This window comes from Ahaetulla prasina, chromosome 2 (genome assembly GCF_028640845.1).
Source record: "Ahaetulla prasina isolate Xishuangbanna chromosome 2, ASM2864084v1, whole genome shotgun sequence".
NCBI lineage: Eukaryota > Metazoa > Chordata > Lepidosauria > Squamata > Colubridae > Ahaetulla > Ahaetulla prasina.
In genome coordinates, this window is record NC_080540.1 from 153,303,405 (window position 1) to 153,319,093 (window position 15,689).

At 38.4% G+C, this 15,689-nt stretch overlaps 1 protein-coding gene across 1 annotated transcript in view; it reads left to right on the plus strand.

Annotated features, from left to right (window-relative positions):
* Positions 1 to 15,689, plus strand: part of CA10 (carbonic anhydrase 10) — a 240,888-nt gene that overhangs the window by 145,140 nt on the left and 80,059 nt on the right. The window contains exon 2 of the mRNA XM_058171880.1: positions 5,893 to 6,078. Within this exon, the coding sequence (XP_058027863.1) occupies positions 5,893 to 6,078 (186 nt within the window). The remainder of the gene's footprint in view (positions 1 to 5,892; positions 6,079 to 15,689) is intronic.

Below are 15,689 nucleotides of genomic sequence, written 5' to 3' on the forward strand. Positions count from 1 at the left end.
AGGTAAAAAAAAAGCTCTGACGATCACAGCTGAGCTGCCTGATCGTCAGAGCCTCTTTTTTTTTTACTTTTAAATATTTGGCCGAATAGGTTGTTTAAACAATGCTTTTAAAAGTAAAAAAAAGATTGCGTGCCACAGCTGATCACTCAGCCACCCGCCATGCACTGTTCTACTTACCCCATGCCTCCTTTTGGCATGCACTAAGCGCACACCTTGCATTTGGTGCGTGGTGCGCACTGCACATGTGCGCATGCAGCACACATGCGCAGCCAGCAAACCAGTTCAGATTTCACTACTGCTGTATACAGTGTTGGTCAGAAAGCCTTGTCGATCCATTCTGGTGTGCAATAGCCAAAAGACAAACTGAGTCGGGGAAGATGTTTAAAGGCTCTTTATTTCTGAGCAGGAGCAAAGTGTATTTCATGGATCTCTTGATGAAAGGGGACAGTTGAGAATTGTTTCTGCATAACTTCTATACTTCGTTAAAACAAAAAAAAGGTATACAAAAAAATCATGCACTGAGCAGTGCAGACTTACAATTTTAGCACTTGTGCATAAACTTAATATCCTGTAATATCTTTAGCATGTAACATGTTTCCTTCATTAGAATGTCGAGGGGTGTGGTTTTTACTATTGGAACAAAACAGAAGTATAAAAGTTCATAAAAAGTTATCACTGGATTAAACCAGTCTGTGCTAGTTAGCTGCCTTCCTTCTCTTTTGTCCAGATCTGTAGGCAAGTATTTGTACACACACACCCCACACACACAAACACCCCCCCCCATACACACACACGTTTCTTTTCTCAAGACCCTGAATATTGCTATCAACAGAGTAAGGCAAACCTCAAATAATGTTTAAAGTTAATCTTTACATATTTACTGTATGTATTAACACCAAGACAGTAAACCAGAGGGCAAATAAAAAAATTGTTCTGTTTGTTGTGAAGGTATTTTTTCCTTTGGTTATTAATAAATGACTTTATGTGACAAATAGAAACTTTCTTCATTCTGATTTGAAATCAAAAAGAGACCATAAAGCCCCCCGTCAGATTAATGAAACAGAACTCTTTATGGCTCTTCTTAACTTCTCTTACAAAAATCTTTATAACGTAACATTTTTTACAAGGAAATAAGCAACCAAATAAGACCTTTAAGCACAGGAATTACTTATTACCGATCAAATTACACTGCAGCAGCGCTAATTATTACGATGCCCGTGAACTATAAAGTATAGTATGTAATTGGCAAGGCGTTTCTTGCAAATTAAAGCCTAGCAAAGCATACTGTTGGTAGACTTTCCTCTGATTAATATAAATTATCGTAATCTAATGTTCTGTAACTATTCAGCCTAAGTTTCTCCCCCCCCCAAAGAAGTGCTGAAAAATGTGATTCAGAGTAATTTAGTAACAAGCTTTTTACTATGTGAGTAATGGGTGTGTGAGAGAGAGTGCATGTATGCGTGGCCATTATCTACTTCTAAGCCTCAAGTCACAGAAGTGAGTAGCTTTACGAGATAGTTTTCAAGGATGATAGACATTTGACTTAAACTCAAGGCAATGCCACCCTGGGGGGGATTTAAAGGCAGATGTTTAAAGGGGCCTCTGGTGGCTCAACAGACTAATGCAGTCTGTTATTAACAGCAGCTGCTTGCAATTACTGCAGGTTCAAGTCCCACCAGGCCCAAGGTTGACTCAGCCTTCCATCCTTTATAAGGTAGGTAAAATGAGGACCCAGATTGTTGGGGGGGCAATAAAAGTTGACTTTGTATATAATATACAAATGGATGAAGACTATTGCTTGACACAGTGTAAGCCGCCCTGAGTCTTCGGAGAAGGGCGGGATATAAATTCAAATTAAAAAAAAAAGATGTCTTGGCTTCAGCTTTACAGTATAACCTGAAAGCCACCTAGTTTCCATTTTAAAAGTACTTTATTATTTATTAACAACACCTATAGAATATTCCAATTCTGACAGACTCTATTAGGTGAACAAGAATTCTAAAATGCAATTATTAAAATCAAACCATAATAACAACCAGCAAAGACTAACAGCCTGCTGAAATGGTACAGAGTTTGGTTTTTTTTGCTCTTTCATGAAGTGAGCCTTATCCCTGAGGAGGCTTGCTGCCTGATCTATAGCCCATGTACCTCACAGAGCTGGGTCATCCTGAGGAGATCCTCTGGAGAAATCTGTACCAGGTAAGTAATGTATTCAATAAGATACTGCCTGTTGGCAGTATAGGGAGGTATAATCTAGTACTAGGCCATAAATGGCTTTGAAGATAACAATCAATAATTGAATTGAGTCTGAAGTCTAAAAGTAACCAATGGAGCCAATTCAAAATCCACATAATTCTACAATGATGAGGTTGCCCTGTCAGCATTTTGCCAACCTCTGCATCGTTTTTAAAAGAAAAATATAGAATAGTCCTGCACAGAGATCAGAGTTCCTATTGCCAGAATATCCTGTTTGAGGTAACTGGAAAACCACTTCAATTTGGGGAAGGCCTCCTCTGGCCAGGGTTTCCACCTGCTATTTTGGCAAGAGTTCAAGAAGACCTACAGATCACAAACTTTGTTAGGGCAGTATGAATCCTCAGCTTGGTTCATGATTGCAATACATAACTGGACAGCATCGACATACCAATGACACTGCAATGCAAACCAATGAACAGTCTCTCACTAAAGTTTACGCAGGCATTAAAACAACATGGGGGGAAGGATTGAACTCTGGGGAATCCCACACTGGAACTTTCAGGGTCTCAATTACTCTCCATAGTGTCACAGGTGGTACTGATCACCTCACTACACTTCAGATGCTTCTGGATTGAAAGGATTATCCATCTATAAGCTGATGCCCAGTGGACTCCCGAATGTGTTAATATCACACATTCTTCAGGGAGGCTCCTTTCATGTCCCCTATGATAATAAAGAGACTATAAAAGACAAATAAGCTGGTATTTTATATTTTATGTCACATAAATGACTTATTTTAATTGTGATGCTTCTGACACAAATAAATAATAAAATCACTCTCCATGACCATCAACTGAAACTCCCTGCTTAGATAGGAGTGGAACCATGGTAAGATAGTGTCCCAACTCCCAACTACTGCAGATGGTCCAGAACAAGGATGTCAAACTGGCGGCCCACAGGCCAGATGTGTCACACACAGGCCATGCCCACCCCAGCTCCATGAAGGGAAAAAATGTCATGAAACATCACATGATGGCACCGCGAGTTTGAAACCCGTGGTCTAGAAGGACACAAGGGTTAAAGATATTTATTTATTTTATTTATTTATTTATTTATTAAATTTTTATACCGCCCTTCTCCCAAAGGACTCAGGGCGATGTACAGCCAAAGATAAAACACAATACATAAACAATTAAAACCAACAATTAAAACCTAGCAGATTACAAAAAGGCTGATAATTAAAAGTTTAAATTTAAAATTATAAAAAAATTTAAAAAACCCAGAACAATAAAAACCCCAATTTAAAATTAAAACTATTATGCCAGTCCCGCTTGAATAAATAAATGTGTTTTTAGTTCACGACGGAAGGTCTGAAGATCAGGTACTTGACATAGGCCAGAGGGAAGTTCATTCCAGAGCGTCGATGCTCCAACAGAGAAGGCCCTACTCCTGGGGGCCGCCAGCCGACACTGTTTGGCGAACGGCACCCTGAGGAGACCTTCTCTGTGAGAGCGTACGGGTCGGTGGGAGGCATAGGGTAACAGCAGGCGGTCTCGTAAGAACCCAGGTCCTAAGCCATGGAGCGCTTTAAAGGTGGTAACCAAAATCTTGAAGCGCACCCGAAAGACCACAGGAAGCCAGTGCAGACTACGCAACAGTGATGTTACATGGGAGCATTATCAAATATAATGCAGAAGAAAACTGCAGGGAATGGTCCAGGCCACTCACCAGGAGTCAACAATTTATGGTCTTTATTTTATTGTTTTAAATGTTTTACATCAAAGGTAGTCAACCTTTTTATACCTACCGCCCACTTTTGTATCTCTGTTAGTAGTAAAATTTTCTAACCACCCACCGGTTCCACAGTAATGTGATGTTCATCATTGTCTGCGTATGCCTCTCGCACATCATGGATTGGGTTTGGGGGAGTGCCGGCTACCAGCTCTGCTGGTCTGTTACAGCTGGGTGGTGTTGGGGAGATGCGCAAGCTATTCTGGGACGAGGCTCTTTTGTTTGCTGTCGCACTATAGCGCCATTTAGTTTCACTTAAGTAACGTGAACTAAACTTATGCGTGGGCGATACAAATAGTATATTTTCAGAAATTTAAATTGTGACGGGGAATTTTATGAAAACCTAATGAAAATGTTTTTAAATAATGCTATGAATTTTTTTTAAAAAGTCAATTAAATTTTAAAAAAAGGAAAGTGCTTCAGTATCGGAGAAAACCCCTACCGCCCACCATGAAAGCTGGACCGCCCACTAGTGGGAAGTAGGGACCAGGTTGACTACCACTGTTTTACATGGTATATTTTATTGAATGTAAGCTGCCTATAATCGCCTCGGTTAGATTGGCAGCGTAGAAGGCAGACAGACAGACAGACTGACTGACTGACTGACTGACTGACTGACTCAAAGGCACCAAAAACAAAGACATGGGCAGTGATGGACAATCCATCCTTAAATCAAATATCTTACATGTGTTTCTGGAAAGTGAATGAAAATTGTGTAGGACTATCGCCATACATTGGGATGCTTCCTAATCATTTTGGTAATGCTTGTATTGGAAGTTTTCCAGATTGTGCCTTCTATTTTCTATCTTTGTAATGCCATCAGTAACAAAAGGTCCTTTTAAAATGTTTTACTTGCTGATTCTATAGTGATTAATTTTTCTATGTATATCTTTTTAATGTTCTTGATCACATATATTCTTTGTCCTGCTGCTTTGACTCTCTCCCATCAGCATCATCTTCTTTTGAAATGAAACTAATAAACAATAGAAAGTCTTTTACTTACTACTCAACTTCTGTTTTGCTAGTATGACTTGGATGAGTTTACTAGACTTTTATACTGCAACTTACTCAGGCATTCTAGCAGAATGCCATTCAATGACCCTGCTATAAAATCCAGAGGGTGTTCACAAGTCATGTATACAGACGTAACCCTATTGTCCTTCATTACAGGAGCTATCATTCAGTATTAGGGTCATAATATCTTAAGGTAACGCTATATGGTCAATACATCTTGGACAAAACAATTCAATTAGTTATGTTGAAACAATCATAGTGGGCATAACATTTTTCATCCAGAGTTGCTAACGGTCCAAAAAAAATGCCATTTCCTATTTTGGGGATCCTTGTGTCTTCCAAGTTAGCCTTCTTTATTATTTTTTATATGACATTTTCAGCAAGAATAAATTAGTTCATTTTTTAAAAAATGTTTAAATATAATGTAAATGATTTATATTTTCATGCAAATACTCACCTTTCTGGAGCCCAAAATTTCTTAATGAGGCAATTATTTCATTCTGAGCTAAGGAATCCTTTCACATTCTTACTTATTTAAAGGCAAACACATCATATTTATTGTGCTTCCCATACATTCCCAGCTAATGTGCGCATGTGTCTTGTAGATGTTATATGAAATATGTGTAGATTAAAATAACTTGGTGTATAACACAATGTTCCAAGCAGAAAAAAGAAGCCCTTAAAACGATGTTTCTCAACCTTGACAACTTTAGGATATGTGGACTTGACAACTTTTAAGATGTGTAGAATTATTCTGGGAGTTGAAGCCCACACCTCTTTTAATTGCCATGGTTGAGAAATACCAATTTAAAAGATTGTTAATTTCTTCCCAACTTTTTTTTTTTTTTTGAAAAATGTTTTATATCATCCTTTGTATTCTGTTTTGTTTAGGTCAGTGGAACAATGTATAATACAGGGAGGCATGTTTCTCTACGCCTGGATAAAGAACATCTGGTGAATATCTCCGGAGGGCCCATGACATACAGTCACCGACTAGAAGAAATACGGTTACACTTTGGCAGTGAAGACAGCCAGGGGTCAGAACATCTGTTGAATGGACAAGCTTTTTCTGGGGAGGTATGTCAATGCATTGAAAGTTCTGCGGGGAGGGGAACTTAAACTATAAGGATGCCGATAAAAGGGGACATGTTTATATTATTGCTTTCAGAAATGGTTTGCAATCCAGCACCGCATGAAAGAGAAACCCTTAAGTCTACAGTTAGAAAACCAACTGGTGTAGCTGGACTACACCAAGCGTACCTGGGTTTACGTGCTTAATCCATGTAGTTTATTTTGCATAAAATTAGTTTAGATTTAGGGGAATGAATTTGCATTACTGGCAGGGATAATCTGTTTTGAATTCTGTGAAACAATAATACAGAGATTGAATAGTAGCTTTGTCGCAATATAGTAGTTATTTTCAAGGTGAGAACCACTAACCAGAATATTTCTTGGAAATTTATGAAAAGTTGTTCAGTAAAACAAAGTAATGGTTTGGCAGGGAAGCTTTTAAGACCACTTTTTCTTCTACTACCAATACGTCCTTGCAATTCCATAAATAAAGTAAAATACTTACAGTACATACTCACAGGCCTATATTAGGCATTACCGTACCTCCTCATCAGCTATGGGGTATGTATCAATTCTGCAGAATACAGAACATAAATTGAATCTGTGTGTAGATTCTATACCACAGATATACACAGATATACCGCTTAAAAATCTTAGAAATATTTTCTGAGAGTCAGCTTTTGAAAAATCACTGAAGCAGATTGCGAAAGGTAGGGCTCTTGCAATTTTAGGCAGCTTTCAGCAAGTCCAGTAACCTATTAAAAGAAACCTTGCAGTGCTCATGTATTTGATAGGTTTCCCTATAGATTTTCCAGCGTTACTTCACAAATAAAATGAAATGAAATGAAGTAGGAACATTTCTTGTCCAAGCTGCAGAGAAAGGAATCGGATTTGTACTCAAAATGAAATTTTCCATTTTGGATGCATCTGTAGCTTGTCCAGATTAGGTCATTTAATGACTTCTGAAATCAAAGATTGAAGACAGGAGAGCAATCCTGTCTTGAGTTTCAAATATTACACAGAAGTCATGAGAAATAAAACTGCATGTCTTTAAGAAAGAGTTAGGGTATAAGATAGAATAAATCTGAGGGAGACGCCATAAAACAAATTGCCAGGGATCAACAGGAAGAAGAATTTTAAAAACATGAAGCAGAAGATCATAATAACAAGAGCACATATTGAAACTGATCTCATGGTTAACCATTATTTATTTAACCACAATTTATTGAATAAACCACATGGCTGAGTTTACACCACATGCTAAGCTAAAAAAAAACCCAAAAGTTTTAAAATCCCAGTTTGCTAGGTTTCCATAATGCATTATGCCAAAGCCAAAGAAATAGGCATAATTTAATGCAGTGTGTAAATACAACCAAGGTCTAGACAACTAAACTGAATGTATTTTCAGAACCTTTACGAAGATGGTTTTGCATATCAGATATTGGTGGAAAATCAAAGGAATTGCTTGATAATTGTTACTCTACTTAACAATGGTTTGGCACATGTTATAATTCTGTAGAATGAATAGTGTGTCACAGTTTAAAGTGTAAAACATTATTGAAATATGTCAGTTAAAAGGTATAATCCATACCCAATTAGCGGAAAGTACCAAATGGATATCCAAATAAAAATATGTTTGTTTGTTGCTAGAACAACTGACCAAGAAAGACTTTTCTGATCTCCTTCCAAACATATCTTTGATTGCACTGGAGCAAGGAAATGGCTGTGCCTACTGATAGTAAAAGCCTGGGCTAGGCTTGGGTGGCAGAATGTAGTTCCTCACTGAGCTGAGAGATAATTTACAGATATTTCTGAGGACATACTGAGTGAGGGTGGGGGAGTTGGGAAACTTAATCTACCTTGAAAAATAAAGTTGATACTATATCCATAACTGAAAAGACAAATCATTAGTACTGCATGATCTCTCAGTTGAGGAAAAGGCCAAGAGTTTGTTCTTTTGTTGTTGTTTTAAGCATTCAGTTGTGTCTGACTTTTGGCAACTTGATAGGCAAGTGATCTCCATGCATAGATTCTTTCAGTTGTTGGATGCTCAACTTTGCATCAGTTTTGATGTTATCAACCCAGCAGGTTCTTTGTTTGCCCCTTCTTCTTGTTCCAGTAACCATTCCTAGGGTCACTGACTTCCCCAATGAATTTGCATGCATGACATGGCCAAAGTAAACCAGATGTAATCTTGTGATTTTGGCTTCTGTTGGTGTTTCTGGTTTTATACAATTCAGCACAATTCTATTAGTTGTTCTGGCTGTCCATATTATATGCAATAATTTATGCCAGCATCACAGTTCAAAAGCCTCAATTCTTCAGTGAACTATTCTTAGTGTCCAATTCTCATACCCATACATCGTTTTAGGGAAGACTTGCTCTAACTAATCGCCTCTTTGTATTTATATCAATATCTCTGTTTTTTCCAGTTCTTATTCATGTTAACCATTGTAAGGTTATTCTGCGTTTAATTTCAGGAGTAAAACTGCCATCGTGAACAATTTTTGATCCAAGAAAGATAAATTCTCGAACTAATTCAATTTTGTTGTTGATTATAAACATCTCATATCCATCTACAGCTGTTGTCATTATCTTTCTTTTCCTGATGTTAAGACTCAACCCTACTTTTTTGCTTTTTATACTTCTTTTTATACTTTATATTTCACTTTTTGTGTTTCTCAGTATAAATATATGTTTTATAGAACTTTAGATTAGCATTTCTTGTATGTAAAGGCTACATCATGATGTATTGCTTTATAACACATCCTATTGCAAATATTTATAAAATGCTCTTTGAATATCCTATTGTTATTCTTTCCATAACACTGGAGACAAAACAGTTTATTCAGCTAAAGATGAATAACTACTTTACATTTGGTACCATTTATCACTGCCTGGTGATAAGTCAATTAATGCCTGCCATCTCTTTTGGCATCATGGAACAAAACTTACGTTTTCTTAAAAAGAAAAAAATTAATTGCAGCCTTGTCAAAGGATGTTATTATAATTGATGGTGATCATTTTCCTTACTTTCCAAAGTTCAGTAGCTGATATAGCAAAGTCAGGAGTGGTTTTTTTAAAGGCATTATTCATGTCTTGGACTCCTGACACTGATGCACCAGCTTTTAATATTGTGATAAGTGGACAGATTTGTGCATTTTTCTTTTCAAAAGTGACAGAAAGAAAATACTCGAATTAATTTTATAAAATAACAATAATTGACTATAATTAGAAAACCAGTATTAGCCTGAAAAAAAAACCCTTAAGAATCTGCTGTAACACAATACCATATTTCATTTTACATAGATGTAATTGGAGATCACAACTACAGTTACTGCTATAGAGAATTTTAAAGAACATAAAATATTTGTTTTGAAGGAAAGACATGGGCGTAACTACATTTAACAGAATAGTTTGGCAACAGGAAAGCTCAAATTACTGTGTAGGCTTTTCAGAACTGATCCAACCCCCATCCTAGCAAGACCTCTTTACCATTGTCACAGACCAATGACTGGAGACCAAATGTCAAGAATTTCAAGCCTGTAAAATCCTATCCATCGTACCCTCGAGTAGTCATCTCAGTCACGTGGGTCATCTGCCTGCAATTAATACATAATTTCATTTCAAACCTTTATTGTCAGAGTACAACATGTATACAATGAGATTGGCTGAGCCTCCCTTTGTGTGCACACACACACACTAACACAATACAACTCACAATGAAAGACCAACAAAAAAATCCCTAGCCCAGCGAATCCTACTAACAACCACTCAGTCTTATTGCACCATGCGAACTTATTGCACGTTGCGCTGGCCCTGCAAGTCAATCATACTATGTTGTTGTAGAGTTATTTTTCATTCAGGAGTCTGACAGCCCACAGATAAAAACTGTTCTTCAGCCTATTTGTGCAACTGCCTATGCTTCTACATCTTCTTCCAGATGGTAGGAGAATTAAGAAGGGCTGACCAGGGTATGAGTCGTCCTGAGGATTTTTCTCCCTCTTCTAAGGCAGCGAGTCCTAGCGATGTTGTCTAGTGGTATCAGAGGACAGCCCACAATGTTTCGTGCTGTGCTCATGTCTATACATGTCTTTCTATTTGCGGCTGTCAAGCCAGCATACCACACCGTAATGCAATGAATGAGGACACTTTCTATTGTGGAGCAGTAAAAGGAGGTCATCAGTTTTTGTTCCACTTTATTTTTTCGCAAGACCCTAAGGAAGTGGCGTCTCTGTTGGGCCTTTCTGACCACTTGGGTCGTGTTGATTTTCCAGGTTGAGATCTTCACTGAGATAGTCTCCCAGGAATTTAGGCTTCGCTGCTAAATAGCTCACAGCATTCCAGCCTCTATCTGTCTTCTTTCCCCAGATTTTAGATTCTTGTTACACTTTGGAAATTTTCTATACTTGTTATACAAAGGAAAATTTTTGAATGATTTTCAGAGCTCTTTATCTTTGCGACTCCACCTTGAAATTTACCACTGGTACTTTCCAGATTATCTGCATTCAACCATTACCCATACATTCATCCCTTTTCCTATCTAGAAAACAGCATTCTTATTCTCCCCCACCCACCCACCCACCCGGGACATGATCAGATCATCAGTGATTACCAAATTTTACCCCCTCAACACCAAACCTGGCAGGATTCACTATTTGGATCCTCTGTGTTCTCCAGATATCTTGCCTCCAAATATTCTTCCTCCAGGTGAAGATAATGGTCTGTATGTGTAAACAGATATATTATCTTTCTGCAGCTACAGTTCTTCATATGTGGATTCATACAATCTGCCCATCTTCTATGGAATTTCAGAATAGTGCCTTGAGGGAACACTGGAGAAGTGTTTCTCATCCTTAGCAGCTTGAAGATGTATGGACCTATCTGCCCATCTAAGTTCCCAGAATTCCCCAGCCAATGTTTTCAAGCTGCCAAGGTAAGAAACAACGCTCTACAATATGAAGGCATCAGCTCCCTATGGAGATCCTGCTCCCCTATGAAGATGATGCTATGGCTGGCCTGTCAAATTCCTGGCCCATGGGTTGGATGTGTCATGCACTGGCCACACCCACGCCCAGTTTAGCGAAGGGAAAAAAAGTCCCGATATGTCACGTGACACTGCCGTGATGACATAAGTTTGACACCCCGTGCTATGGAGTCATCAGAATTGTAGTGGTTAACAGAAGCTCCACTACTGAGGCCCCCTCGGAGGAGGATTAAAGCAATACGTTTCTAGTTTCTGCTTAACTGCTTTATGATTTTTGCAGCTTTATAGTTGCTGTGAGGTTCCAGAGTTGTGCTCTGAGAGATGGCCATACAAATCTTTTACAGACAAGTAGACAGACAGACAGACAGGCAGACAAATAGTTTTGTTGGATACTATGGGTGGATGGAGCATTCATTCCACATCTCAAGCTCTAGAACTTTCCTACTTGAGTTATGATAAAGCACTAGAATGCATATAAATACACCAATGATCTCTTGAAGAATGATGATTATGGGTAAGTGAGCTGTACGTTTGTACAAGTGAACTGCTGAAGACAGTGATGTTAAAATCCATTTCATATGGATGGTTTCATTTATATGGCATCCCACATGGGATCTACTCATACGTAAAATAGTCACACACAATACATAAAACGTAAATACAAGCTGCAATTTTCCAATTTTGATCATTGGTATTTATCAGTAAGTTCTCGCTTGTCGCAGGTTCATAACTTTCTCTTATCCTCCACCTTTTCAGATGACATGCCACAATTACCACATGCTTGATAGACAATTCCAAAGAAATCATAACATTATCATTTTAAATCCATTCAGCTACTACCACTAACAGAGCTAAAACTAACACTGCAGCAGTAGTTATAGCACTTAGACTTATATAGAATTTCACAGTGCTTTACAGCCCTCTTTAAGCGGTTTACAGAATCAGCATATTCCATGCAACAATCTGGGTCCTCATTTTATCCACCTCGGAAGGATGGAAGACTGAGTCAACCTTGAGCCTGTGGGACTCGAATTCCTGACAATGAACTGAATTAGCCTGCAATACTGCGTTCTAACCACTGTGCCACCACTATAAGATATACATATAGTGGTAAATATCAGAATAAGTATCACAAATCAAATTGAAGCAAACCATGGCCAAATCAAACCATTACCAAAAAATGAAAAACAGCCTGTGTTTACTCTGTTTAAGTACTTAGTTTAGTCTTTCTTTCGTGATCTTGCTAGAGATTGCTGGGCCCATATTCCTAAACCTGTTGAGACTTTCTGTACTGAGCACAATTAGTTCATAGAAAGATCAGGGCACATGCATCTGACATAATATTCAGGTCTTCTATCCACAATTTAAAGGAAATTTAAAGTAACAAATGTAGAGCGTCTCCTGGAATTCTGATATATTAGTAAGTTCTCCATCCTTCTTCTCCAATTACATGAGCTGCATGTGAATTGGCTGCAGGCAGGGGATTCAGGAACAGGCCTCCTATGGAGCATAATACCTTCAAACAGAGAACCTATTTTGCAAAAAAAAACCCAAAAAAAAAACCGCAGCATGTATATCAATTAATGTTGCCTTATCCGAGGACAAATGATGGATGATGGTTTTGATAATTTATCTGGGAGTGAGAGGATGGGTTTTACATAACCCTCCAAAACAGATTATTGGCAGTATTCCTGAGTATCCACCTAAAAGTAAAGGTTCCCCTCACACATCTGTGCTAGTCGTTGCCGACTCTAGGGGCGGTGCTCATCTCTGTTTCAAAGCCGAAGAGCCAGCACTGTCCGAAGACGTCTCTGTGGTCATGTGGCCGACATGACTAAATGCCAAAGGCACACGGAACACTGTTACCTTCCCACCAAAGGTGGTCCCTATTTTTCTACTTGCATTTTTTACATGCTTTCGAAATGCTAAGTTGGCAGAAGCTGGGACAAGTAACCGGAGTTCACCCTGTTACGCAGCACTAAGGATTCAAACCACTGAACTGCCAACCTTTCGATCAACAAGCTCAGTGTCTTAGCCACTGAGCCACTGCGTCCCTGAGTATCCACCTATTGCTACATAAAAACTGGGATTCTGACTTGGGTTAGCCATGATTTGACATGTGCCATTTATAAGAACCTGCACAAGTGCTTTGATTTATCCAATTAATCAAGTCTCTTCCTGGAGAGGTTAGTGGCACAAAGAATTCTACAGCGGAATGGAAGCGGTAGAAGTAGGCTAAGTTTGCTATTGTGGATTTTCAAATAAAAACCATCAGAAGGCTTTTCTGAACGGAGGTGGAAGAAAAGAAAAACAAGTGCTTAATTTTGTCAAGAAATTCATATGTAAATAGCCTCTTGCTTAATGCTTAGAGATGGGCTTCTAACCACAAAGATATCCATGCGGTAATTAATACTAATTACCATAATCAAGAAGAAAAATATATTGAATGCAAGCCTTCCGTGTCTGTTTTATTCCCGTACTTCTACTACGGGTATTTTGCATATGAAAAATGACCGAATTCTCGCATTCTTTCGGCTGAAATCTGTACCTGTAAAACTCTACAGGTATCTGCGATACACGCTGGCGATTTTTACTGGAAAATAGCACAGGTCAATTTTAAGCATGTTGGCACAAAGATAATAAGCACTGAAGTGCGGTAAATTTAACAGAACATTAAGCCTCAGAGGAAAGAGTCAAAAGAGGGAACATATGTCTCATGTAAGAACAGTTTAGTAAAACTTCGGAAGATTGCAGACTAATCTTCAGTTTCAGCAGAAAGATCAACATGGCAGTTTAGTGAATACCAAATCAAAATATATTGGTGATATTTTAGGGAGCAAGTGGGGTTAGTCAAGCAAGCGGGATTGCCATTTTTAAATAGTGTTATGGAACATTAAGTTAGTTAGGTGATACTGAGTCAGACCTGACCTCTGGTGACTGCGTGGACAAATGCCCACCATCTTAATTTTCCTTCGGTGGCAACTTTTAACTCCTTCAACGACATTCCGGTGATCTCTTTCATCCAATTCATCCTATCTAAACTTCTGCTTATCTCTCCCGGCCTTACTAACCATCTCACCCCAGTGGGATTAACCCAGGGGTACTATTCAGCAGGTTCTGACAGGTTCTGGAGAACCGGTAGCTGAAATTTTGAGTGGTTTGGAGAACCGGAAAATACCACTTCTGTCTGGGCCCAGAGTGGGGAGGGAATGGGGATTTTGCAGTATCCTTCCTCTGCCACGCCCACCAAGCCAAGCCCACAGAACCGGTAGTAAAAAAAATTTGAATTTCACCACTGGATTAACCTGGCCCACTCATTCCAGTGGAAGGGGTCTGCTATCAGCCAAAGAATACCAGCTAGCATGGCTAGAATATCCCTCTGGGATATTCTCCTGTCAAAGGTAAGGTCTGCCAATACACTCCTGGCCTTCCAGAAGTGCCTAAAAACTTCACTTTGCTGCTTGGCTTGGGGTCCCAACAGGGGACCACTACTTTGGAGTGGCTGATTGAGGTAGAGAAAACTGCCCATAATCTTGGTTTTTAACTTTTAACTTTTTTAATCCAATTTTCTAATTTTAATTGGGGTGGTGGTTAGCACTTTTCAACTTCTTATTGTATTGCACACCACTCACTGTATTGGTGAGAAATTCCATAAATAAATAAATAATCATAATAGCTTTTTCTAGTTCATCACTCAGTGTCCTGCTTAACTGGCATATAAGCACTAATAAATAAAGGAATTAATAATACATTCACTCACATAACCTTTCTAAGGAATGTGGATTTCTGCTTGCTAATCTTCACCTCAAGGGAGTAATTATTCTTTATTTCAGCCAAAGCCAATTGATTGATTCCTCTTCCACTCCATGATACTTTTACTAACCTTTTCCAGACTACTAAATCAAAGGAAACCACCTTCTTTCTCAATGTCCCTTTTTCACAACCATTTTTAGGTCATCTGATCATTTTGTCATAAAAGCATCCTTAGGCTCTTTGATTTTTACTAACTTTGTCGTTTGTTCTCTTAAATAAATCTCTTCATTTCCCTAGCATACTTTCTTGAGCCCAAAAAAGCAAAACATTCACTTTCATTTCTTCTCCCTCACTTGTAAGTTCACTAAAATGCTTGACATTATCTTTGTTTATTTAATATTTAACATAACCCAGATTTTTCATGTCCATTTTTTTATTTTTATAATTAGCTCTTCTGTTCTTCATTTTCAGCTAACAAGGATCCGTCATCTACGTATCTCATGCTGGGTTTTCAAACTTCTTGATTTCATTTTAGCTGTCCTCTCTTCCAGGCTTCCCTTTTTTAAAATAATATATTCACTGTAAAAGTGAAGCAGAAATGGGAATGTTTATCTCACTCCTTTCCCTATTGCCACCCTATCGTTTTCAAGATGGCAGGTTTTGTTTGCAGATTGCAGTTTTGCAATAGCATTTTGTTCATCATGAACAGTCTTCATAAAAGTAATCAGATGTTCAGTTTATCCATCCATGCACCCATCCCTTTAATATATTCCACAGTTTGGCATGATCTACACCACCGCTGGCTTTGTTGTGGTCAATAAAGCAAAGGTAATCCTCTTCCTCATATTCTTTAATTCTCTCCACTATCCATGTTTTA